This window comes from Scyliorhinus canicula, chromosome 2, assembly GCF_902713615.1.
Source record: "Scyliorhinus canicula chromosome 2, sScyCan1.1, whole genome shotgun sequence".
NCBI classification, from domain to species: domain Eukaryota; kingdom Metazoa; phylum Chordata; class Chondrichthyes; order Carcharhiniformes; family Scyliorhinidae; genus Scyliorhinus; species Scyliorhinus canicula.
The window spans coordinates 51,459,627-51,483,625 of NC_052147.1; the positions used below are offsets into that span (position 1 = coordinate 51,459,627).

The window sequence follows — 23,999 nt, forward strand, 5'->3', positions numbered from 1 at the left end:
CAACACTGTGCTGCTAGACCCATTGACCCTCCTGCATCACCGAGTCAGTGCAGTGCCTGGGGTTGGGAAGTGCAGGGGTCCCCTTCTCCCCCCCCCCCCCCCCCCCCCCCCCGTGCCACAACCAGTGTCTCTGACCAGCCCTGTCCTATGGGGCTCATGCAGCCACCTCAACAAAGGCTGGAAGGTCATCCAATGGCGGGGAATGACCTGATGGAAACAGAGACGGGCAATGTGGCAGGAGGGCCGTACGAGGAGGAGGGTGGGGGAAGGGGGCGGGCTAATGATGGCAGGCAGTGGTGTAAGGAGGTGGCTGAAGAAGATAAACAATGGAAGGTAGAGGGAAGATAGAGGGGTAGGAAGCTGGACTTCTACAAGGCTGCATGGAAAGTTCAAACGAGGGGGGGTCAAAAAGATACCACATCATTTACTGGAATGGGTAGAGGTCCAAGTGGGTCATGGGCGTCTCAGAGGTGATGGGCTCAGGGGAAGGGTGGTTGAATCAAGGAGCAGGCCTTCTTCTTGAGGCTGCTAGCCTTTTCCCTCTGGGTTGATGACATTTTGTATGGTCTAGTGAAGACTGAGGAGCTGGAGAGAGTGATATGGGTGTGCTGGAGAGAGTGATATGGGTGTGCTGGAGAGAGTGATATGGGTGTGCTGGAGAGAGTGATATGGGTGTGCTGGAGAGAGTGATATGGGTGTGCTGGACTGGTGTTTAAGGAACCCGCTGGGACCTTCCAACCCATCGGCTGAGAGTTGACGGACAGATTAGCTGCTGACACACCAGGAAAGTCACCTGTGCATAATTGATGAGCTGCCAAGTGCAGAATCGGGCAGGGGATCCCGGTACTCCGGTGGGCGGGACAGCCTCCGCCAGAGTCACCCACCGCCGCACTTAGACTCAAAATGGGAGAATTCTGCCTTACATCTCAGCCTGAAATTCCTCAGGATGCAATTCTGGTGGCTGCAGCAGAACCAATGCTGACTCTGTTAGTATTTGCTGGGTCGGCAGAACGGTATAGAATCAGCATGGGTACAAGTGCGAGTGTTGAATTTCCATGAAAACATTGGCATTTTCCGACCAAGCATGGGGGAATGAAAGGGTGCCAGTCCAAAAACCAGCCCTGGTCAGCATTTCCCCCAGGTCAAAAGAGCTGATCTGCAAAAAGTAAATCATCTCTTTAGGGTCCAGACTACTTGCCTAGCTTTGACTCCAGCAATGGGCCCACATGTATGCTTTCCAGCAGACACTTGGTGCACGCCTTCTAGTCTTACACAATGGCCACGATTCAGCAGACTGAGTTAAAGCCTGCTGAACGGTGCATTTAGCGGGGCATTTCTCAGCTGCTGCAGCGCTGTGAAACATTCTGCTACCCAACAGCACTTTGCCATTTTATTGGGTCTCAGGGAGTTACTCCCCGCCAAGGTCACAGATCAGAATGCCATATTGTCTGGCAGCCCCGATCTCTTCCCCCCTTTCAGGACTGCCTGGTGTTTCTGAGCCCCTTCCCCCCTCACCCCCCCCCCCCCAACCTTTGGCAGGCCCCCCAGATTCCCCCCTCAAACCCCCCCCCCCCCCTCCTTTTACCCGGCAGGATCCCCTGGGCCCGACCTCTGGCAATGCCAAACTGGCACCCAGGCAGCCTGCCACTTTCCATCTGGCACCCTGGGAATGTACCTGGCACATTGGGAGTCCAGTTGGCCCTTCCAGGGTGCCAGGTTGATCGTGCCAAGCTGCTCAGGTGCTAGGGGAGTGCCAGGGTGTCACCCTGCCCTGACCCCGACCACCCTGGTACCATTGGCCTGGGAGACCACCCCAGGTACCATTGGCCTAGGAGACCACCCCAGGTACCATTGGCCTAGGAGACCACCCCAGGTACCATTGGCCTGGGAGACCACCCCAGGTACCATTGGCCTGGGAGACCACCCCAGGTACCATTGGCCTAGGAGACCACCCCAGGTACCATTGGCCTAGGAGACCACCCCAGGTACCATTGGCCTAGGAGACCACCCCAGGTACCATTGGCCTAGGAGACCACCCCAGGTACCATTGGCCTAGGAGACCACCCCAGGTACCATTGGCCTAGGAGACCACCCCAGGTACCATTGGCCTAGGAGACCACCCCAGGTACCATTGGCCTGGGAGACCACCCCAGGTACCATTGGCCTGGGAGACCACCCCAGGTGCCATTGGCCTGGGAGACCACCCCAGGTGCCATTGGTCTGGGAGACCACCCCAGGTACCATTGCGACTGGTCCACATTTGTGTGAACCAGTACTAAACGGGACGCTGGCGGGGTCTGCCAGGTGCAGCCGATGAGTCCCGGGCACCGACTGAATCCAGCATCCGGGTATGAGATTATGCTCATTCAAAGATCCATATCTCACTAGGCAGAGCAAGTCGGGTGACCAGCGTGAGGTTTCACACCCAGTGAGGGGGGTCTGATTTTGAGCTTGCGCGCGTTTCACCCGTTGGGCACGGAACCTCGCGGTGGTGCAATGGGGTCGCTGAATTGCTCCCAATGTTGCTGTTTAGCTCGAGGAGGAGGAAATCTTTGCTCAGAGCTCCATTTCCTGGGTCTCTCTTCCCAATACCACCTGGAAACTCCTTGAGATGCAGGGCAACTGAATGTGATCTCACCAGCATTACCTGGACAGCAAATCCCCAAACAGATGTTGGTTTGAATTGAATTGAATTGAAATTTTATTTCAAAATGTATAAACTGAGACAACCAAATACTTCACAGAACACAGTGATTTTAAGGTTGATAGGGGGACGCTGCAGGAGTTGACAAAGTTAATAAGCGAGCACCTTATTGCATGCAGACTATGGAAAACTGCCCCTCCTCTGACTTAAACTTGGGCACCCATCTACCCCATACCACTGAGACATTTGGTGCCCAGCTGCGACTGGGGGGTTGAAGTCCAAACCTCCCCGCCTGCAGTCCTTCATTTAAGAAAAATCCTCAACACATTCAGGATACCGTCTAATTGTCCAACCCAAACCACCGAGGCAGGTGATCCATTTGATTCCCTTTTGAAGGGTAGGGAGCTGCGGAGTTACACTGGCCCCTTTATCCGCTGGGGAAGCAGCAGCTCACAGGGTAGGGAATCCTCACCCCCCCGGCCCGACCCCATCCTAGAAGCAGTGTAAGGAGCAGCTGGGTTTCCAAACCATTGGGCTGAGCAGGAGTTCCTAATTAAAGTTGGGAGCTGGTGTATCTGGGTCCTGGTCTATTTCAGAGTCGGCCGAGTGGGAGTGTTGTTGAATAACCCGCGTAATGAAGCTCCTCCTGTACATCCGTGTTGCTCTATTCGTCCCTGCTTCTGGAGAGTCCCTTCCATTAATCAAATTGAAACAGACATCAGAGGACTCAGATAACAGTGGCAGGAAACCAGCAAAATCCCCAAAGAATTTAGGGCCAGTTTCATGAGGTGCTTTTAGTTATCAAAAATAAAAGTAAGAATCAGCGCTAACACATGCTGCCACCCAGTGGTGAAAAACTCTTCTGGCTCTCCGGGCGGGATTCTCCCAGCCCACGCCGGTTCGGAGAATCGTCGGGCTGGGCACGATTCGCGTGACTTCGCCCCGACGCCGGTCTGCCGATTCTCCAGTGACCGGAGGATCGACGCCACTGCCGCCGGCACGGTCGGCATGGCGCCCGTCGGGGACCACTCTACAAGGGCCCCCCCTCCGCCAATTCTCCGCCCGGGAAAAGACCGAGTCCCGCCGGCGCCGTTCACATCTGGTCTTACCCGGTGGGATCTCGGCATCCGTCCTGTCGAGGCGGCCTGGTGGGTGGCGGGGAGGGGGGCTCCGACCCTGGCGGAGGCCTCCACCATGGCCTGGCCCGCGATCAGGGCCTACCGATTGGCGGGCCAGCCTCTTGTGGTGGGGGTCTCTTTTGTGCCGTGCCGGCCCCTGTAGCCCTACGCCATGTTGCGTCGGGTCCGGCACGGAGAAAGAAGCTACCGCGCATGCGCGCATTCATGCCGGACGCAGCACACATGCGCAGACCCGCGGCGCCCATTTGACACCGGTATCGGCAGCTGGAGCGTCGTGGGTCGCTCCAGTGCCGTGCTGGCCCCCTGTAGGGCAGAGGATCGCTACACTTAGCGGTCCGATGACACTATCGTTAAACACTCCAGTTTTTACGACGGGGTCAGCACACTGCCGTCAGATGGGAGAATCCTACCCCCCACCTTTCAACAAATTGAGATAGTTTTAGCTTAGATTTGAGCTCAGAACGATTACAAAGTTGGCAGTGCATCCATAGTGTCCACCAGTGGCCACTGTTAAGTCATGGGTTAAGAGACATTCCAATTAGTTGTCTCATTTAAGTTAAGTATCCAATAATTGACACTGATTATGTAAAGGGGCTTCAGGTGGCCTTTGTGTCAGGTGATGTGATGTCAGAGTTTTGCGCAGAGTCCGTTGAAGTAAATTAAAGGTGTTTGTGGAAAAGGAGCAGAACCTTTGACTCTTTATACAACAGCAGCTAAACGGCCACGGTAGAGAAGTCAAAATCATTTTCTGGTCCATGGTTAATTTAATCGATCTGCAAATGAGTGAAGTCGATGACGATATCTCACTGACAACAGCGATCATGTGTAAGATTCTGAAGAGAGAGAGAGGATGGAATACACTGTCTGGAATTTTCCAGCCCCCCCTCCCCGCCATGGGTTTTCCCGCTGCAAGGCCATAGGAACATAGGAATTAGGAGCAGAAGTAACCCTTTGCCCTTGCCTTTCAATCAGATCATTGATGATCTCTTCCTGGACTCAAATCCATTTCCCTACCCTTTTAACCCATAGCCATTTAACCCATTTTTTAATGTAGAAAAATATCCATCTCTTTCTTGAAACCATTTAATGACTCAGATTCCACCACACTATGGGACAGGCGAGTTCCACAAATTCGCCACCCTTCGCGAGAAGTAGTTCCTTCTCATCTCAGTTTTAAATCTACCACCTCTCAACCTATATACATGACTTCTCGTTCTAGATTGCCCCATAAAGGGGAACATTTGGTCTACATTTACTTTATCAGTCCCTTTTAGTATCTTATATAATAATCTTTATTGTCACAAGTAGGCTTACATTAACACTGCAATGAAGTTACTATGAAAAACCCCTAGTCGCCACATGCCAGTGCCTGTTCAGGTACACAGGGAGAATTCTGAATTCTCAGCTGGTACGGGAATTGAACCCATGCTGCTGGCCTTGTTCTGCATCACAAACCAGCTGTCCAACCCACTGAGCTAAACCAGCCCCTCAATCAGAGAACGTGCAGACTCCGTGCAGACAGTGAACAGCCGGGAATTGAACTTGGGACCCTGAAGCTGTGAAGCAACAGTGCTAACCGCTGTGCAACCATGCCACCCTTCAGGATGCCAGTTTAATTGTCTGACCCAAACCACCGAGACAGGTGATTCACTTGATTCCCTTTTGGAGGACAGGCAGCTGCCATGTTACACTGGTTTAGCTCACTGGGCTAAATCGCTGGCTTTTAAAGCAGACCAAGCAGGCCAGCAGCACGGTTCGATTCCCGTACCAGCCTCCCCGGACAGGCGCCGGAATGTGGCGACTAGGCGCATTTCACAGTAACTTCATTGAAGCCTACTCGTGACAATAAGCGATTTTCGTTTCATTTTCATTTCATTTATCAGCTGGGGAAGCAGCACCTCACAGGGTAGGGAGTCCTCAGCCCTGACCCGACCCCATCCTAGCAGCCGTGTAAGGAGCAGCTGGGTTTCCACTCCATTGGGCTGAGCAGAAGTTCCGAATTAAAGTTGGGAGCTGGTGTCTCTGGGTCCTAGTCTATTTCAGAGTTGGTCTAATGGGAGTGTTATAGAATAACCTGAAATTAAGCTCCCCCTGTACATCCATGTTGCTCTATACACCCCTGCTTCTGGAGAGTCTCTTTCATTAATAAAATTGCAACGGACATCAGAATAACACTGGCAGGAAACCAGCAAAATCCCCAAAGAATTTCAGGGCCAGTTTCATGAGGTGACTTTAGTTATCAAAAATAAAAATAAGAATCAGCACTAACACATGCTGCCACCCAGTGGTGAGAAATAGAATTCCCCCTCTTCGCCAAAATCCTTCACAAAGCAGATGAACCCTCCACGTTTCTCAGCAGCTTTCCTTTGTGGTCGTCGGTCGTTCATAAAGACCCACTTAATGAATAAAAAGCAAGCAACTTTACGAGCTATTTTGGAACTAAATAAAGAATATCAGCAAAGGGGAACAGGGTTGCAGTTTTATCCTCATCTCTGCTGTCTGAATTTTCACAAATTGTAAATAATAGCAAAATATTCACAGCAGCCCTGAAGTTGATTTTTCCGTTGATGTGTAATTTTAATGGGGAGCCATACTCAGCAATTTAGGAAAGATGGATAAAATTAATCACATATAAATAAACATTGGTTTTCTCAAGTTTAATCATTTAACAGAAATGTTATAAGTACATTGCAGTCTTGATTTGTATCTTAATCATTCCCATACAATAGCCTTTTGTAACTTCAAACTTGGACTTTTCAAATGCCTCTGATCTCCCCCTTACACAAATTCCAAATTTATTCTGCACTGCTTCCTGTATCCTGAGCGACATGGTCACTGTTTCCACCCTCGTCAAACTCTACTGGCTCCCCATCTTTCACCAAATTCAGATCATTTTCTATTTGAACCCAGAATGATTACAAAGTTGGCAATGCCCCCATAGTGTCCACCAGTGGCCACTGTAGAGAAGCCAAAATCATTTTCAGATCCAGGGTTAATTTAATCGATGTGCTAAATCGATGACGATGACTCATTGACAACAGCGATGATGTGTTATATTCTGAAGAGAGAGAGAGGATGTAACACACGGTCTGGAAGCAAGTACGAGGAAGATAAGGAAGATAGGTGATGCGTACTCTCCAACGCAAACCACACACAGGCTGATCAGCCTGTGGTGATGTTACACAGACCCTGGGAGTGTGGAGTAGGGTACTCGTGGGAGGGGTCGAGGAACGGGGGAATGAGCGGAATGGGGGAAGGTCGGGAAATGGGGGTGGTCGAGGGTGAGCAGATGGACAAAGTCTCGTCCGATGAAAAGCGATGAGAGCTTCCTTGGTCCTCCAGGCATGCCTGTCCTCCATCTTACTGCTCCTCCCACGACCCTCCTCAGGCTCATTCACCATCTCCTCCTGTTCTGGCTCCTTCTCGGACAAAGCTGCTTAGCCCTCCCCCTCCTCCTCCAGCATGTTACCCTGCTCCAGTGCCAGATTGTGGTGGGTACAGCAGACCACTACAAAGCAGGAGGCCCTTCAAGGGGTGTACAGTAGTGCATCACCAGAGTAGTCCAGCCATCGGAACAGAGCGATGCACCGCTCAATGACAGTATGGGTGGCAACATGGGCCTAGTCACATCGGGTCTCCGCCTCATTCTGCTGCCTTGCACTGGTGTCATCAGTCAGGATTTCAATAGGTACCCCCTTATTCCCTAAAAGCCAACCCGTCATCCTGGGGTGGTCGGCAAAGTTGCCAGGGAACTCCGAATGTCTTAAGCATAGCTGTCATGCACACTATGTGTGCATGATGGTCACACACAGGTTGAACATTCAGAAGTTGGAACCCCTTCCTGTTAATGAAGGGCACTCCCTGATGCCCCGGTGTGTGCAAGGTGACATGCGTGCCATCAATTACTCCCGGATCGGAGCCATCACGGGGATGACAGAGGATCCTGCTGCCCGGGAATCATGGTGTACTAGGTCCAGCTCAAAGTAAATATAGTCTGCTGCCCACCATACAGGACATTCATGACCTCATGGATGCACTTGTGGGCTGTAGCTTGGGAAATGCCGTACAAGTCCCCGCTTGAGCCCTGGAATTATCCGCTTGCATAAAGGTTCTGGGCTGTGGTCACCTTCACAGCCACCAGGAGCGGGTATCCTCCTCCTCCAGGGGGTTCCAAGTCCACGAGGACATGGCACACGTGCCGCAGTGTCTTTTTGTTGAGTCGGAGCTGCCTGCAGCACACGCTGTCCGTCATCTCCTCAAAAGACCAACGACGCCTGTATACATTGTGCCATCCCTGGCGACTCCCCTGCGTTCCTAGTTGGCCTGATGGGTGGCCGGGTCTTCAGGCTGTGCTGGAGCCCCCTGCACGTGGAGTGCCGCCCCCAGCCTGCGTCGATGCTGCTGCCTTCTTCGGCGTCTGGACACCTGGGCTGCCACTAGCACCGCAACGACATACTCTGCATTACCAACACCACCATCCATTTTGGTATCTGTAAGGAATTGGGGAAGCGGATAGACCGACAATCAGTTAGGACTTCCACCCCAGGACCCTCAAATCTCCCAAGCCTCCCGCACACTTACTTGTCCCGCCTTCTTTCAGATTGCCATCCACTGAGCCAGTTGTGCTGGAGAACCTCGCTCTGCACACTCACCGCCAGCCACAGCAAGAGTCCCTGGACCCCAGACCTCCATCAGGAACATTAGGGAGACCATGCTCAGGGGCCCTCCCCTGATTCACGCACTTACACTTTGGTCACAAGGATATTCCCAGTGCTGAAGCCCAGCTGCTGCCTCTATAGTGCTGATGCTCCTAGGGTACATGTAAATTGAAATGCGATGCAATAATCATCGTCTGAGACAGAGTACATGAACCCACGAGAAAGCACTTGAGATATTCTGAAGTCCATCCAATTAAACAAAAGTAACCAAATTAAGGGACAAATCAAAAGGGGCCGTTCCTGATAGAGCCTCTTCTTAAACTAAAACAAAGATCAACTGAAACTTACAAAAACTCAAACTAAAATGTGATCAAACGGGCGGGTCTATAAAGCACCCCAGACCCTGCAGTGCCGGTGGGCATGAAAGGCTGTAATGGTGTCAGTGGAACATCATATGCCCCCTCTCCAGGGATACCAGACCGTGAATGAAGCCACTGTGGTAGTATGACTAGAGGTACTACGGTACCTGGGAGTGTGAGCTACCATTGGTGGAGAAGGCTCGCTGCTCATTGGCCCAAGTGTTGGCATTTCATTGGTCGGAACGTGAGGTAGCTCTGCCCAGTGAGGCGGAGTATAAGAACCCGTGTCTTCCAGCAGCCAGCCTTCTTTCTGTACTTGAGCTTCTGGGGAAACATCTTGTTGATTAAAGCCTTCAATTTGGACTACATCCTCGTTTCAGTAGTTATTGATCGCGCATCAATTTAATCAACAAGATTTTAAAGGATGGAGCCCCACATCAAGCCGGAGTGTCTAACACAGCAGCTACATGCAAGCACTGGCTAGCTTGTTTTAATAGCTACCTCAGCACGGCAGAAAACGTACCGACGAAGGAGCAGAAGCTGCACATCCTCCACTCGTGCATCGGCACAGCCATCTACACGTTCATCAAGGACACATCCAACTACGACTCTGCCATGGAACTGCTCAATGAACACTTCATCCGGCCGGTAAATCAAGTTTACACTCGGCACTTGCTGGCTACGAGGCAGCAGATCCCTGGTGAGTCGTTAGACGATTTTTACCGTGCACTCCACGTACTGGGGAGGAACTGCGAAGGAAAGCCGTCATGTGGCTTGATGCCGAAATGCGGGATTGAACCAGGGACCTATGTCTCTCCCAAATGAGCTATTTCCACTGACATTAAACGCACCAGACCTATCAATGGAGCTAGTCCAAACTGTGAAGTGCTCTCACAACTAACAAGGCCAATTCCTTACATTTGCACATTGGGGAATTTTTGTATAGAAATCTGAACTCCACTTCAGTGACACTGGGATTATACCCTTTAGCACTGACGCTGCAGGAGTTGACAAAGTTACTGAGCAAGCACCTTATTTACATACGGCTTATGGACAACCATCGCACCTCTGACTCAAACTTGGGCACCCATCTACACCATACCACTGAGGAATTTGGTGAAGGCGCCCAGCCAAACCCCCCCCCCCCCCCCCCCCCCCCACTGCAGTCCTTCCTCCTCAGCCTCTGCTGTAATGAGGTCAAAGCATCTTTAAAAAATCCTCAACACCTTCAGGATACCAGTCTAATTGTCCAACCCAAACTGCCGAGACAGGTGATCCACTTGATTCCCTTTTGGAGGACTGTGAGCTGCCATGTTACACAGGTCCCTTTATCCACTGGGGAAGCAGCACCTCACAGGGTAGGGAATGCTCACCCCTGGCCCGACCCCATCCTAGCAGCCGTGTAAGAAGCGGGTGGGAGGTTCCACACCATTGGGCTGAGCAGAAGTTCCGAATTAAAGTGATTCTGCGTCCTGGTCTATTTCAGAGTTGGTCCAGTGGAGTTCTAGTGGGAGCGTTGTAGAATAACCCGAATAATGAAACTCCATCTGTACATCCGTGTTGCTCTATACGTCCCTGCTTCTGGAGAGTCCCTTCCATTAATCAAATTGAAACAGACATCAGAAGACTCAGATAACAGTGGCAGGAAACCAACAAAATCCCCAAAGAATTTCAGGGCCACTTTCTTTTTTTATAAATGTTTTTTATTCAGTTTTCATGTTTTATATTGAACAAATTACAAATTGTTAGAGAGAGAGAAAAAAAAAGAACACGCAAAAATTAACATATATATTTACAGGTAAGCATCTTCGTAATAATAACTGTGGCCTCCCCCCTTTAGCCGGCATACATATTTTACATTCCCCAATATGGCCGAGGCACATGTTTATTGGCATTTATTTAGTTTGGTTTTGGGCCTTAGCTAGCCATCAAACCCCCATAACGAACCCGTAGCCCCCCCCCCCCCGGCTCAGGGCCACTTTCTTGAAATAAAAATAAAAGTAAGAATCAACACTAACACCTGCTGCCACCCAGTGGTGAGAAATAGAATTCCCTCTCTTCGCCAAAATCCTTCGCAAAGCAGATGAACCCTCCACGTTTCTCAGCAGCTTTCCTTTGTGGTCGTCGGTCATTCACAAAGACCCACTTAATTCATAAAATGCAATCAATTTTTTTAACTGTCTTGGAACGAAATGAAGAATATTGGCAAAGGGGAACAAGGTTGCAGTGTTATCCCCATCTCTGCTGTCTGAATTTTCACAAATTGTAAATAACAGCAAAATATCCACAGCAGCACTGAAGTTGATTTTTCCACTGATGTGTAATTTTAATGAGGAGCCATACTCAACATTTTAGGAAATGAAGGCTATTGCAACACTTGCTCTTGGAAAGGTGGATAAAATTAATCACATACAAATTAACAGAGGGGACGGGATTCTCCATTGCTCGACGGCGATGTCGTAATCGGTGATCGGGCGGTGAATTCCTTTTTTCGGATGCTCCGCCCCCTACAAAACAGCGTCATCAAGGAATGCCCCGCACGACGTTGTGACGGCCTCAGGCCATCACCTGAAGGCCCTCCCCAGATGCTCCAGTCCCAATGGGCCGAGTTCACGATGGCGCGGATCACTTGTGCTCTCAGTCTTCGTCAACCTCGCGTGGTGGTCAGGCGAGCTGCGACCGACTGTCTACCAGGAAGCTGGTGCGCCAACTGAGACGAGCAAGGGGTGCAGTTTATGAACATGGAGATAAAGCGGGGCATATGTTAGCAGGTCAGCTCCGGAGGGAGGCAGCAGCAAGGAAAATTCCTCAGGTGAGGGATAGGGCAGGGAAGTTAGTGGTGGCTCCAGAGCTGATTAACAAGATTTCTGAGGAGTTTTGTGAGAGGTTGTACAGGTCAGAGCCACCCGGGGGAGACCGTGGGATGCAGGAATTTCTAGATGGGTTGGAGTACCCAAGGTTAGGGGAGGGGGACAGGGCTACATTAGAAGGAGCAATAGTGGAGCAGGAGATAAAGGATGCGATTGGGAGGATGCAGTCGGGGAAGGTGGCAGGGCCGGATGGGTTTCCGGTAGAATATTATAAAAGATTTAAGGATAAGCTGGCACCCCTGATGGTGGGGATGTTTGAAGAGGCGATAGGGAAGGGGGTGTTGCCACAAACCTTGGGGCAGGCATCGATTTACCTGTTGCTAAAAAAAGATAAGGATCCGACGGAGTGTGGGTCGTATAGGCCCAAATCATTTCTGAATGTGGGCGCAAAAGTGTTGGCAAAGGTATTGGCAGGTAGGCTGGAGGAGTGCCTCCCGAAGGTGATAGGTGAGGATCAGACCGGGTTCATGAGAGGGAGGCAGCTTTTTTCGAACATTAGGAGGGTTTTGAACGTCGTTATGGCACTGGCGGAAGGGAAGGAAACAGAGGTGGTTGTTGTATTGGACGCCGAGAAGGTGTTTGACTGGGTAGAATGGGGGCACTTGATGGCAGTTCTGGAGCGGTTTGGGATTGGACCAAGATTTGTGAACTGGGTAAAGCTATTATATAAGGAGCCGAAGGCGAGTGTCCGCACAAACAATATCAGCTCGAGATACTTTTCTCTCCACCGTGGGACGAGGCAGGGATGTCCTATGTCCCCCCTGCTGTTTGCACTTCGACTGAGCCGTTGGCCATCACATTAAGTAGTTCGGGAGCATGGAAAGGAATAGTGCGGGGGGGGGGATAGAGCATAGAGTGTCCTTGTATGCCGACGACTTGCTGTTACATGTGTCGGAACCAAGTGTGTCGATAGGGGGAATATTGGAGCTACTGCGAGTATTTGGGTCTTTCTCGGGGTACAAGCTGAACCAAGACAAGAGTATTTTGTGGTGTCTCGGTCGGGGTGGGGGCAGTGGTGTGGGGGGCTGCCATTCCATAGGGCAGGGACTCACTTTAGGTATCTGGGGGTGCAGGTTGCCTGGGGATGGGGGGGCGCCGTAGATACAACATTTCTAGTTTGGTGGGGAGAGTGAAAGCTGATCTGGCAAGGTGGGATGGTCTCCCTCTGTCACTGGCGTGTCGGGTACAGGCGGTTAAAATGAATGTGTTGCCGCAATTTGTTTATTTTTCAATGCCTACCGATTTTCCTCCCAAAGGCTTTTTTCAGAGAGATTGAGGGAAGGATTACCTCGTTCATATGAGGAGGGAAGGTGGCCAGAGTGAGAAAGGTGCTGCTACAGAGGGTAAGGTTTGGGTCTCCTGAACCTGATGTAGTCCTCTAGCTTTGGACAGGACCAAAATTTATGAACGTGATTAGCGGGGCCAGAGTTGACTGGGCGGCGAATGTGGAGAAGGTGTGGAGCTGGGTCAGAGGGGTTGATTCCCAGTGAGTCAGAATGGAGGAGAGTCTGTGCAGGGGGCTGGGACTGAGAGCACTAGCAACAGCGCCTCTCCTGGTAACTCCGGGGAAATAATCAGGGAGTCCGGTAATAATAGCTTCATTGAAAATCTGGAGGCAGTTTCGCCAACATTTCGGGTTGGGGGCAGGGTCAAGGGAAATGCCGATTCGGGGGAACCACAGATTTGAGCCAGGGAGGTGGGATGGAAATTTCTGGAAATGGGAAGAGAAGGGGATTAAGACGCTAAAAGATTTGTTTCTTAGGGGTCGATTTGCAGGATTGAAGGAGCTGGAAGCGAAGTATGGGCTGGAGCAGGGAGAAATGTTTAGATACATGCAGGTTCGAGATTATTTACTAGAAAGGAGATACAGAGCTTCCCGGTGGAGCCGGCCTCCACATTGCTGGAGGAGGTGCTGACGACAAGGGGACTGGAGAAGGGGGTAGTGTCAGCGGTGTATGGAGCTATTTTGGAAGAGGAGAAGGCACCGCTGGAAGGGGTCAAAGCAAAGTGGGAGGAAGAGTTGGGAGAGGTTATAGAGGAGGGAGTCTGGTGTTAGGTACTCCGGAGAATAAATGCCTCCACCTCGTGCGCGAGGTTGGGGCTGATACAGCTGAAGGTGGTGTACAGAGCACACCTCATGAGGGCGAGGATCAGCCGATTCTTTGAAGGAGTAGAAGATGTGTGTGAGCATTGTGGGGGTGGGGCCCCACTAATTACGTTTATATGATTTGGTCCTGTCCAAAGCTAGAGGATTACTGGAAGGTTTTTAACCTCCAAGGTGGTGCACATGGAACTGGTCCGGGGTCCCAGGGAGGCCATATTCAGGGTGTCGGACCAGCCAGGGCTGGAAACGGGTGCGAAGGCAGATATCATAGCCATCGCCTCGTTGATCGCCCGAAGGCGGATCCTGTTGGGATGGAGAGCGGCCTCTCCACCCTGTACCCTGGCGTGGCGGGGGGACCTTTTGGAACTCTTGACTCTTGAGAAGGTTACGTTTGAACTGAGGGGAAGGACGGAGGGGGTTCTACAAGTCATGGGCATTATTCACTATGCACTTTCAAGAACTGGATAACATCGAACATTAGTTGAGGGGATGGGTGGGAGGGTTGGGGGGAGCGATGCTGTGTGTCTTAAGGATGACTATGGGTAATCCCTGATTCCTTTTGTCATTTGTTTGTGTAAACATGCGTGCCAATGTTTGGGGGTTGGTGCAGAAGGAGGCCATTCGGCCCATCGAGTCTGCACCGGCTCTTGGAAAGAGCACCCTACCCAAGGTCCACACCTCCACCATAACCCAGTAACCCCACCCAACACTAAGGGAAATTTTGGACACTACGGGCAATTTAGCATGGCCAATCCACCTGAGCTGCACATCTTTGGACTGTGGGAGGAAACCGGAGAACCCGGAGGAAACCCACGCACACACGGGGAGGATGTGCAGACTCCGCACAGACAGTGACCCAAGCTGGAATCGAACCTGGGACCCTGGAGCTGTGAAGCGATTGTGCTATCCACAATGCTACCGTGCTGGATGGGATTCTTGTTATTGATATGGGGATTGACATATTTGTTGCTGATTATTGTTTTTGGTTGGTGGGTGTAAATTTGGAAGAAAATGTGAAAAAGGAGAATAAAAATATATATTTTTTAAAAACCTCACGTGGCGGCTGCAGACTATGTCCAGCCCCGCCACAGTCCGGGGGGGGGGGTGCCTTGCCGCTGGCTGGGGGTCTTCAGTGAGAGCTGGGGGAACTGTTGGGGGGTGGTCCGGGAGTGGCGACATGGCAGGTGGTTTCCCCGCCATGGGTTTCCCCGCGGCAGGGCCAGCATGCCATTGAAATCTCCATTCACGTTGGCGGGACTGGTAGACCCCACCCGTCGTGTAGGGTTGGAACATTTTGGCCAATGTACTCAGGAGAAACATATCTACTCTGTAACCAGTTTATATATAGTGTTAGTAAACCAGTTTAAAACAAGTACCAGTGGACGACTACAGTATGCCGAAGGAACATTAGACCACACATGCCCTTCACCAAGAACCATGCCAAGACTGCACAGAACATGGTGACAATAGGAAGCATGGCAGAGATTGGCAGAGTGCCATCAACGTAACCACAGCAAGAGAGTGATGAAGAATTTGGTTGCAGCCTGTACTCTCTGGGAAGAGGGTCAAACTGGAGAGAGGTAATGGTGTCCGTACCCAGTGAGCAGTCCATGCTCCTACCCCGCTCGTTTCAATGTCTAGACAGCTCTCAGAGAGGCCAACAGTGGGAGTTATGGAAGAGGCACTTCCTCCCATGGGCAGCACGGTAACTCATCCGCGACTGCATAGTGGTGGCCATCCATGATAAAAAGCTCTGTAAATGTCTGCGGATCAAAGACAACCTCGGTTTAGATCAAGTGTTCAATGCACATGGCAGACCGAACACAGACAAATAAACTGGGCTATCATGCGTTACAATTCCAAGGCCCTTGATGACTCCATTAACAAGTCAGTGGTCCACCAAAATGGGCAAAAGGATGAGAAACTCTGCAACCGAGGATCACACTGCCAAAGAGTCAGTAGCACGTATTTCTAGGGGTGAAAGTTAATTGATGGCCATACTTCAGATTGAGCTGAATATCCTCTTCACACTCGAGGTGTTCTTCAGAACAGAAGCTTAGGGACAATCTTCAGAGCTTCTAAACCTGCAGAAAACTGAGAAGAATACCCGTCTAGAAGAAAGCTGTTTCCAGTATTGTTGCCTATAGGACACTTGTCTACAACAAATTTGTCTTCATATCGTCTGATAGAAATTCAACCCATTGTAGAAAATGGTGTTGCCTTATATTCACACCCTAACAGATTCTTCTCATTGTCCCTGGTGGAGCAGCCTGACACCGAGAAAACTAAGCAATCTTCCCACTGCCTGTTCTTCAGAAAAATAACATTATTTCCGAAATACCATTGGGAAAGCATCTCTCTGTTTCCTGAAAGGCCGACAGAAATTTTGTTGTTTTGTTTTTCTCTTCATCATCCAGATTTGATAGAATCTCAGATCTTCAATACCTTTTTCATCCTCGATGCAGCAGTGAACGATGCGGCTGTGAGAGTCTTCGCTGGAGTTCAAGACCATTTGTCTTCTCAGATGTTTCCCCAGTGTACATTGAGGCAACAGAAGATTTCTCAGAGAGTCCTAATGTCTTCTCTTCTAGTTCGAGAGAGTCCAAATGCTAGTGCCCTTCAGTCTTCTCTCTCTTGTCAGTCTTTCATTGCAAATAACCCACTGTCCTTACAAGTCAGCAGTCCTGACCTCGACACACTGATTGCCAGCATACTGCAAAGTTGCTGTCCCACTTTCCTCACGATGATGTCCTCCGAAATGTCTCCAAGACATTGTCTCTAAGGGTCGAGAACACTGTGGGAGAATGAATCCCTCATAACACTGGCTTGGGAGGGGGAAAGAGTAGGAGTTGGGTTGAATCTGTAGCGAAAGGAGGTTACAGAATTGCAATGTAAATGTGTTGTTAAGAAGCTGGTGCAATACTTGGGGGAGGTGTGGTGCAATGGATTAAGAGAATAAATGTGCTAATGAATAAATGATGATGTCAAGCCTAAATCAGCAGTGATGTGCTGGACTGGGCGGAGGACAGAACTCACTGTGCCCAGGAGGAACAACCTGTTTAGATATAGTGGTAATAAACCAATTTAAAGCAAGCACCAGAGTAAGACTACAATGTGTCTTAGGAAGATAGGTCACACTTACCCGTAACCAAGAACCATGCCAAGAGTACACAGGACATGGTGGCAATACAAAGCACAGGGCTCATTTGAAAGGAAGTGGTGCTGCAATTTTCACTGAAGACTGAGGGGAAGAGCCAACCCTGACAGAAGGTAGGTGTTGGGGTGGTGGTTGCAGTGGGTGGGAGGTGAGAATGGAACGATGGACCATTTCAGTTCTCTGGGTGCTGAAAAAGCACTTCTGCTCCTTCAGGACCAACAGAATTCCCACTTAAAATTCCCAGGCTTTTTTTAGAATGGACTCCAGTGATGAGGCCCTCCAATGTGTGATGCAACTGGGCATAGTGTGTACAGTGTCTTGCCGTTCGAACATTGAGAATTACAACCCACAATTTGAAATGAGCATTGGTTGGCTGTCTTTGCTCCTTGTATTTTTAGTACAGCAACAATTTTACCCCAGCGTGTCTTTGCGAAAATAAATATTCCTCATATTTTTTTTAATTTAAAGTACCCAATTCTGTTTTTTTCCAATTAAGGGGCAATTTAGCGTGGCCAATCCACCTACCCTGCACATTTTTGGGTTGTGGGGGTGAGATCCACGCAAACACGGGGAGAATTTGCAAAATCCACGCGGACAGCACCCCAGAGCCGTACTGAACCCGGGTTCCGACATCGTGAGGCAGCAGAGCTAACCACCGCGCCACCGTGTCGAATTTATATTCCACAATTATAACTTGTTTTCTCAAGACTTTACATGCATTCCTCTCAATCCAAACAGCTATATCGATCTCAAATAATCTATCCAACTGGACTGAATCAGTCAGGGCACGATTCAGCAGACATATATCAAAGTCTACTTTCGGGCCTGTTTGACAGTGTGTTTCTCAGTGGCTACAGCGCCAAGGTTCACCCCCTGGCACTTTGTCAGGTTTTTTGGGCCTCCGGGTGTTCCTCCCCGTCGAGGACACACTTTAGTAGATTTCCTGCACTGGCCAGCGGGGCCAGCTTCTCGCAGGTTGGGGCGCCATTTCAACCAGCTGTCCTTACCTCTACACCCTCCCCTTTCGGACCTCCCATGCTTTCAGGAGCCCCCTTCACCCCTTCAGCTTATTGTTGCCCCTGGAACCCCCCCTCATCCACCCTCTAATGAGGAAGCCCCTCCCCAAGCCCAACTCCTGGCAGTGCCAACCTTGCATCCGTACACCTTTGCACCACCAGCCTGGCACCCTGGCAGTGCCACCTGAGCACCCTGGCAGTGCCACCTGAGCACCCTGGCAGTGCCAGGCTGGTACTGTCAGGGTGCCAGGCTGGCAGTGCTAAGACACCAGGAGACCAGGGGAGTTCCCAAGGTACTACCCTGTCCTGACCCCGAACACCTGGCAGTATCTAATGGTCTCTGGGACCGCCTGAGATGCCATCAAGCCTGGTCGTTCGTGGAAACCAGTGCGAAGCGGCGCCATAGCTGGTGACTCCCGGGCGCTGGGTGAAAGTGGCGTGCTGATATTTAAATGAGCCTGATGCTGAGCATTCTCCAGATCGCACCGGGCGGAGCGAGTCAGGTGACTCGCGACGGGCCCGGCGCCAAACCCAATTTGGGGTTCTCGCTGGATTCACCCATTGTACCCGGCTCTGCGCCGAGCCCGACACAGTGGCTCAATCGGGCCCTTAATCGATTTAAAAGCCTTTTCTCCAAGTCCCAATTCCTGAAGCCTATTTTTATAATGAGGATCCCTAAGACAGCGTGTGCTTGGCCATCGACCTCCGTATCTTCTACAGACTTCGAAACTCTCAGCCATATTTGAGCATCAAATCGAAATCAACTATAACTGTATCAAATACATATATTAATGGGCCATAACTTCCTCAAGGTGGCAATCAGCAGTGAAATGCCACTCCTTACCCACTTACCTGCACTAAATTTCTACTGTGCCAGTCTCATCTGACCTTCCTGCCTCAGACCGGGTGAGCTTTAGACTGCGCAGTGGGTGACAATGGAGGAGGAAGCACCCTCGTTGTCCGGCACTAGCTGCTGTAAAATAGGGGAGTTTAAAGGTTCCATTGAAAATAACAGGACAGGAAGAAAGTAAGTGTCTAAGATAAGTGAATGCGATATGGAGGTTGGAGATGTCGGGCATGGGGGGGGGGGTGTGGGTCAGACATCGGTAGCGGTGGGGGGGGGGGGGGGAATACTATGGGGGCAATTAATAGGGAAAGGAGATGAGAGAGTGCCCTGTGGGATTTGGAGTGTGGTGGAGCACCCCCCAAAATCTGACGCTGGGGAGCCAGGAACTTTCAATGTGTTTTTGTCTTCAAATCAATTGTTTCTAACAACACATTTTAAGACTCTATTAGCTATCACGGTCGGACTGTTTGTGATCCTCTAATGATCAATGATAATCCCAGATGTAATTTTGAATGATATGGATTGTTACAAACTCCGTGTCTGTGTGGAGTTTGCACATTCTCCCTGCGTCAGTGTGGGTCTCACCCCCACAACCCAAAAAGAAGTGCAGAGTAGGTGAATTGGCCACACTAAGTTGCCCCTTAATTGGAAAAAAAAAGAATTGGGTACTCTAAATTTATTTATTTTAAAAAACAGAGATGAACTGAAAGATAAGGGGGGCGGTTGTCCGAGTCCCGTGCCGGGCCGGAGAATCGCCGCAACCGCGCCACAACGCCGGCGCGCGATTCTCCGAGGTGCAGAGAATCAGCGCCATTTGCGCTGGCACGTTTGGCGCGGCGCCGGCCGTGGGCCGCTGGAATCGGATTCTCCGGCCCGGATGGGCCGAGCGGCCACGCTGTTACGACAGAGTCCCCCCGCCGCCGTTCATCCCTGGTCGCTGCCGGCGGGAACTCTGCAGGAATGGTCGGGGGGCGGCCTGTGGGGGAGGTGAGGGGGGCTCCTTCACTGAGGAGGGCCTCCGATGGGGTCTGGCCCGTGATCGGGGCCCACTGATCGGCTGGGCCAGCCTCCCCCCCCCCACCCCTCCCCCCCCCGGGGCCTACTTTCTGGCGCGGCCAGCCCCTGAACACCGACACCATCTTGAGTCGGTGCGCTAAAGAAGTCCCCCGCGCATGCGCAGGATGGCGCGACCTAACTGCGCATGCGCAGGTGGAGCTGGCCCAACTGCGCATGTGCGGGTTGGCGCCGCAAAAGGAGGCTGGAGCGGCGTGAACCACTCCAGCGCCGTGCTGGCCCCTGTGGGGCCAGAATCGTACGTAACCGGGCCCGGTTTGCGCCATCGTGAAACGCGACGGCGTTTACAACGGCGCAAACTCTTTGGCCCAATATTGGAGAATCGCCCCCAAGATTTCACATTTCATGACATTTACTCTGACAAGCGAACTAAAATCGACGTATATCAAGTATTATTTAACAGGAAGCAAAAACCTGAAACTAAAGTAAAAGTACTTCCACACTAACCAGCTAGTGCAATCAAAATAAGTCTTATAACACCTTCTGTTGTGCGCCGCACTTGCTGCACATACACAGCATTACAGGAACAGTTGCTCCATAAATACTCCAGTACCTTCATAAAGATTATAAACAGCATCTACTTTTATGGTTGGTGGGTGGGCTAATTGGCCTTCATGTTTCAGCTGCAACCTTGATCCAGGGCCGGTGAAATACCAGGTCTGAAATAGTTTAAAAGATGTCCGGGGATTGAGAAACAAAGGTGTGAATTTTGGGGCGCTCGGGCATGTGCACTTGGTGAGATTTTGCATCCGTAGTGGATGCAAAATTGCTGCAATCGGCCCAGGAACGTAATTTCATGCTGGCTGGTCAATTAACGGAAGCCAGTGTGAAACATGCTCAGACAAATGCACAGCGCTCCCAATAGGGGTGGAAAGAGGGTGGGCATCTAAGTATAGGATGGTGTGGGCTGGCGCTTCTAATGGGCTACCTCAAGGTGGGCAGCTGCTGTGGAGCTGTCTCCGGTAACTTTAGGTCTCTACAAGTGAAATGTGATGGAAAAATGCAACAAACTGTGTCTAGAAAGCACATTTACATGCCTGACAGAGGAATTCAGAAAACCTCAGTTGCCAAACATCTTTTAAAATGTTATGTCAGCCTTGACATGTCATCCCACCCTGGATCGAGATTGTAACTGAAACATGAAGACCATCTTCCAATTTGCCCACCTGCCAAATATAAAATTAGGTGGGCCACGCTTTTAATTGACTCTTTCATGGGGCTAATTGCTTGCTTAATTGTTAGCGGCAATGTTCCGACACCCATGTGGGCCCGCCGACTGAATTATCACACGGGTGCATAATAATAATCTTTAATAGTGTCACAAGTAGGCTTACATTAACACTGCAATGAAGTTACTGTGAAAAGCCCTAGCTGCCACACTCCGGCGCCTGTTCGGGTACACTTGAGGAAGAATTCAGAATGTCCAATTCACCCAACAAGCACATCTTTCAGGACTTGTGGGAGGAAACCGGAGCACCCGGGGGGAAACCCACACAGACACGGAGAGAACATGCAGACTTCGCACAGACAGTGACCCAAGCCAGGCATCGAACCCTGGTCTCTGGCGCTGTGAAGCAATAGTGTTAACCACTGTGCTACCTTGGTATCAGGATGCACACCCGATGTCTTCCCACATGATTTCACGTGCTCCTGGGTTGGGCATATGCCTGTCTAAATAATGTAAAATTTTACAAAGTCTTGTGAGTTCTTCCACTTCTTTTCAAATGGAAAACAAACTCTCACAAGCATCCTGCTTGGCTGTTAACTCAAAACAGTTCTTCTGCTTATTCAAAGCAGTAGGTATTTTGTCTCTCTTTCTCTCTCTCTCTGTCTCAAACAGTCCCTTTTCTGAGAGTTTCTGTATGAAGATGTGAAAACTGTCACTTGATGTTTCAAACGTTTTCTCCCCCATGGCTACCAGATTACTGAGGCATGTCTCCGAAACTGACGTGCTTTTAGAATTTTCAATTTTACCTTAAACTTAGGAGACATTTTAAAACATAACCATTTTGTAAAGTCCAGCATTGGTTTATATTGAGTTGCCAAAACTTAAATATTTAACACTGCATTTATTTACATTGATGGGGAGGGAATCAGCCAACACACACATCCAGCCCCTAAGCTCACCAAAATGGACTCAACCTATTGATTTGGTGTGAATTTCAACATGTTTGTACTGGCTCTTTTTAGTCTAAACCTATGAATAGTTTCACTAAAGTCTTCCATCAAATCATTAAGGGAGATGGTCAACAATAATTTTCCCAATGTGTTTTCTTCTTGTCCAGCCCACATACAGATTCATTGGCAACATCTGCTGCCTATGAAATCACAATCAGTTCCTCATCCAGTATAACATCCGACCATGAGCCACGTAAACGTAACGCAATGCTATATCGCAATACATTAATGATTATACATGTTTCTATTTGTTCCCACAGAAAACTATGGCTGGTAAAACTGCTGCACAGCAGAGATGGACTTTGCTGAAGGAAGCACTTCTTAAAGGGAAGGGAGAAGCAGACAACTTTGAATATGACAATCCCAAATTGTACATCCTCTTGCTAAAGAACCCCACTCTTAGAAATTACTCTGATCTGAAAAAGTACCTGATAAACAGCAGTAACACGTGGATGGTGACATTTCTGGAGCTGAGTGGCCTCGACATGATGCTGGAAGCCTTAGATAGGTTGTCGAGCCGAGGGGTGCCTAACATTTATGATGCCCTTCTACAACTCACTTGCATCAACTGTGTAAGAGCTGTGATGAATTCCCAAAATGGAATTGAACATATTGCGAATGATGAAAAACAGATTGGAAAACTACTACAGGGTACAGACAGCGAATGCAATTTGGGATTCATTTGATTATGCTGCACTCCCAGTGAGGAGTCTCGGTCAATAGTCACGCATGCTGGAGAATCAAGCGTGAAGCTCAGGCTGCCCATTTACAGCACTGCCGATATTTAAATTGACTGCATTCAGTCACTATTAAATCATGGATGTGTGGTGCTAGTGTGTTACAGTTCACTCAGGGAGTACGGGTTGCTGTGACAACATGCACTTTTACATGCATGTTGCAGTTTGGGCTATGGATAATGATAGTAGAGGGCGCGATTCTCCCAAAAGGGAACAAAATCCCCGAGACAGCATGTTTAGCCACGTGTTTCCTGGCGCGTGTGCTGTCGGGAAACACATGGCTATTCAACATGGCTCGCGTTGTATAAGGGACCTGAACGGGGAACACGTGGCTGAGGCCACATATAGCTCCGTTTTGTACAGTGGGGCGCTCCGCTCGCCGGAACTCCCCAGTGTCGCGGGAAACCGGGACGTCATTTTTAAATCATGCCCCGATCTCCGAGGCCCCAGAAATGATACCCGACCAACCCCCAGGCCAAACGCACTGTGTGAGGATCCCCGCCCCCCAACACTCACACCAGGCACCTCAGCCCGGTCACATACTCGCAAAAACTGCCAGCCTGACACCTTGGCAGTACCACCTGGTGCTGCCAGGGTGCCCAGGTGGCAACAGCAGTGCCAGAGTACCACCCTGCCCAAAGCGCATGCATCTGAGGGCCTCCTATCCCTTGGGAGACCCCCATGAGTGCGGTTCTATCTGGTCCCCGTTTGTGGGGACCGGTGCTGAATGGCGCTCACTCGAGGACTCCGAGGCGAAGGGGATGAATCCCAAAGCCGAGGTACCTTGGGAATCTGCACATTAGAGTGGGGCTAACTGTCTCGCGCTAATATGCAGATTTGCAAAAAAGTGATCCTGCCCACAATGGGTGGGATTTACATCACAACGTCTCGCGTGATCGCGTTGGATCTCACGTTGCAATCTGAGTAGGTCCTGGGAGCGGGATCTCCCGGCTTTCATCGGCCACGCTGTGCCACGGCGAACTGCTTTTCCAGCGCAATGTGGCTGTTGGATCGCGCCCAGAGGCTCTAATGTTCTTTCCATCACATGACTGACCCAAAATCTCACCTGCTCTTATCATAGGGGCTGGTTTAGCTCACTGGGCTAATTCGCTGGCTTTTAAAGCAGACCAAGCAGGCCAGCAGCTCGGTTTGATTCTCGTACCAGCCTCCCCGAACAGGCGCCGGAATGTGGCGACTAGGGGCTTTTCACAGTAAT

At 50.4% G+C, this 23,999-nt stretch overlaps 1 protein-coding gene across 1 annotated transcript in view; it reads left to right on the forward strand.

The window, feature by feature from the left end:
- The first annotated feature begins 903 nt into the window (after positions 1 to 903).
- The window catches only part of LOC119962247 (inverted formin-2-like), a 123,474-nt gene continuing 100,378 nt past the window's right edge, over positions 904 to 23,999 (forward strand). Inside the window, exons 1-3 of the mRNA XM_038790236.1 lie at positions 904 to 1,030; positions 16,192 to 16,256; positions 22,307 to 22,697. Coding sequence (XP_038646164.1) covers positions 904 to 1,030; positions 16,192 to 16,256; positions 22,307 to 22,697 — 583 coding nt within the window. The remainder of the gene's footprint in view (positions 1,031 to 16,191; positions 16,257 to 22,306; positions 22,698 to 23,999) is intronic.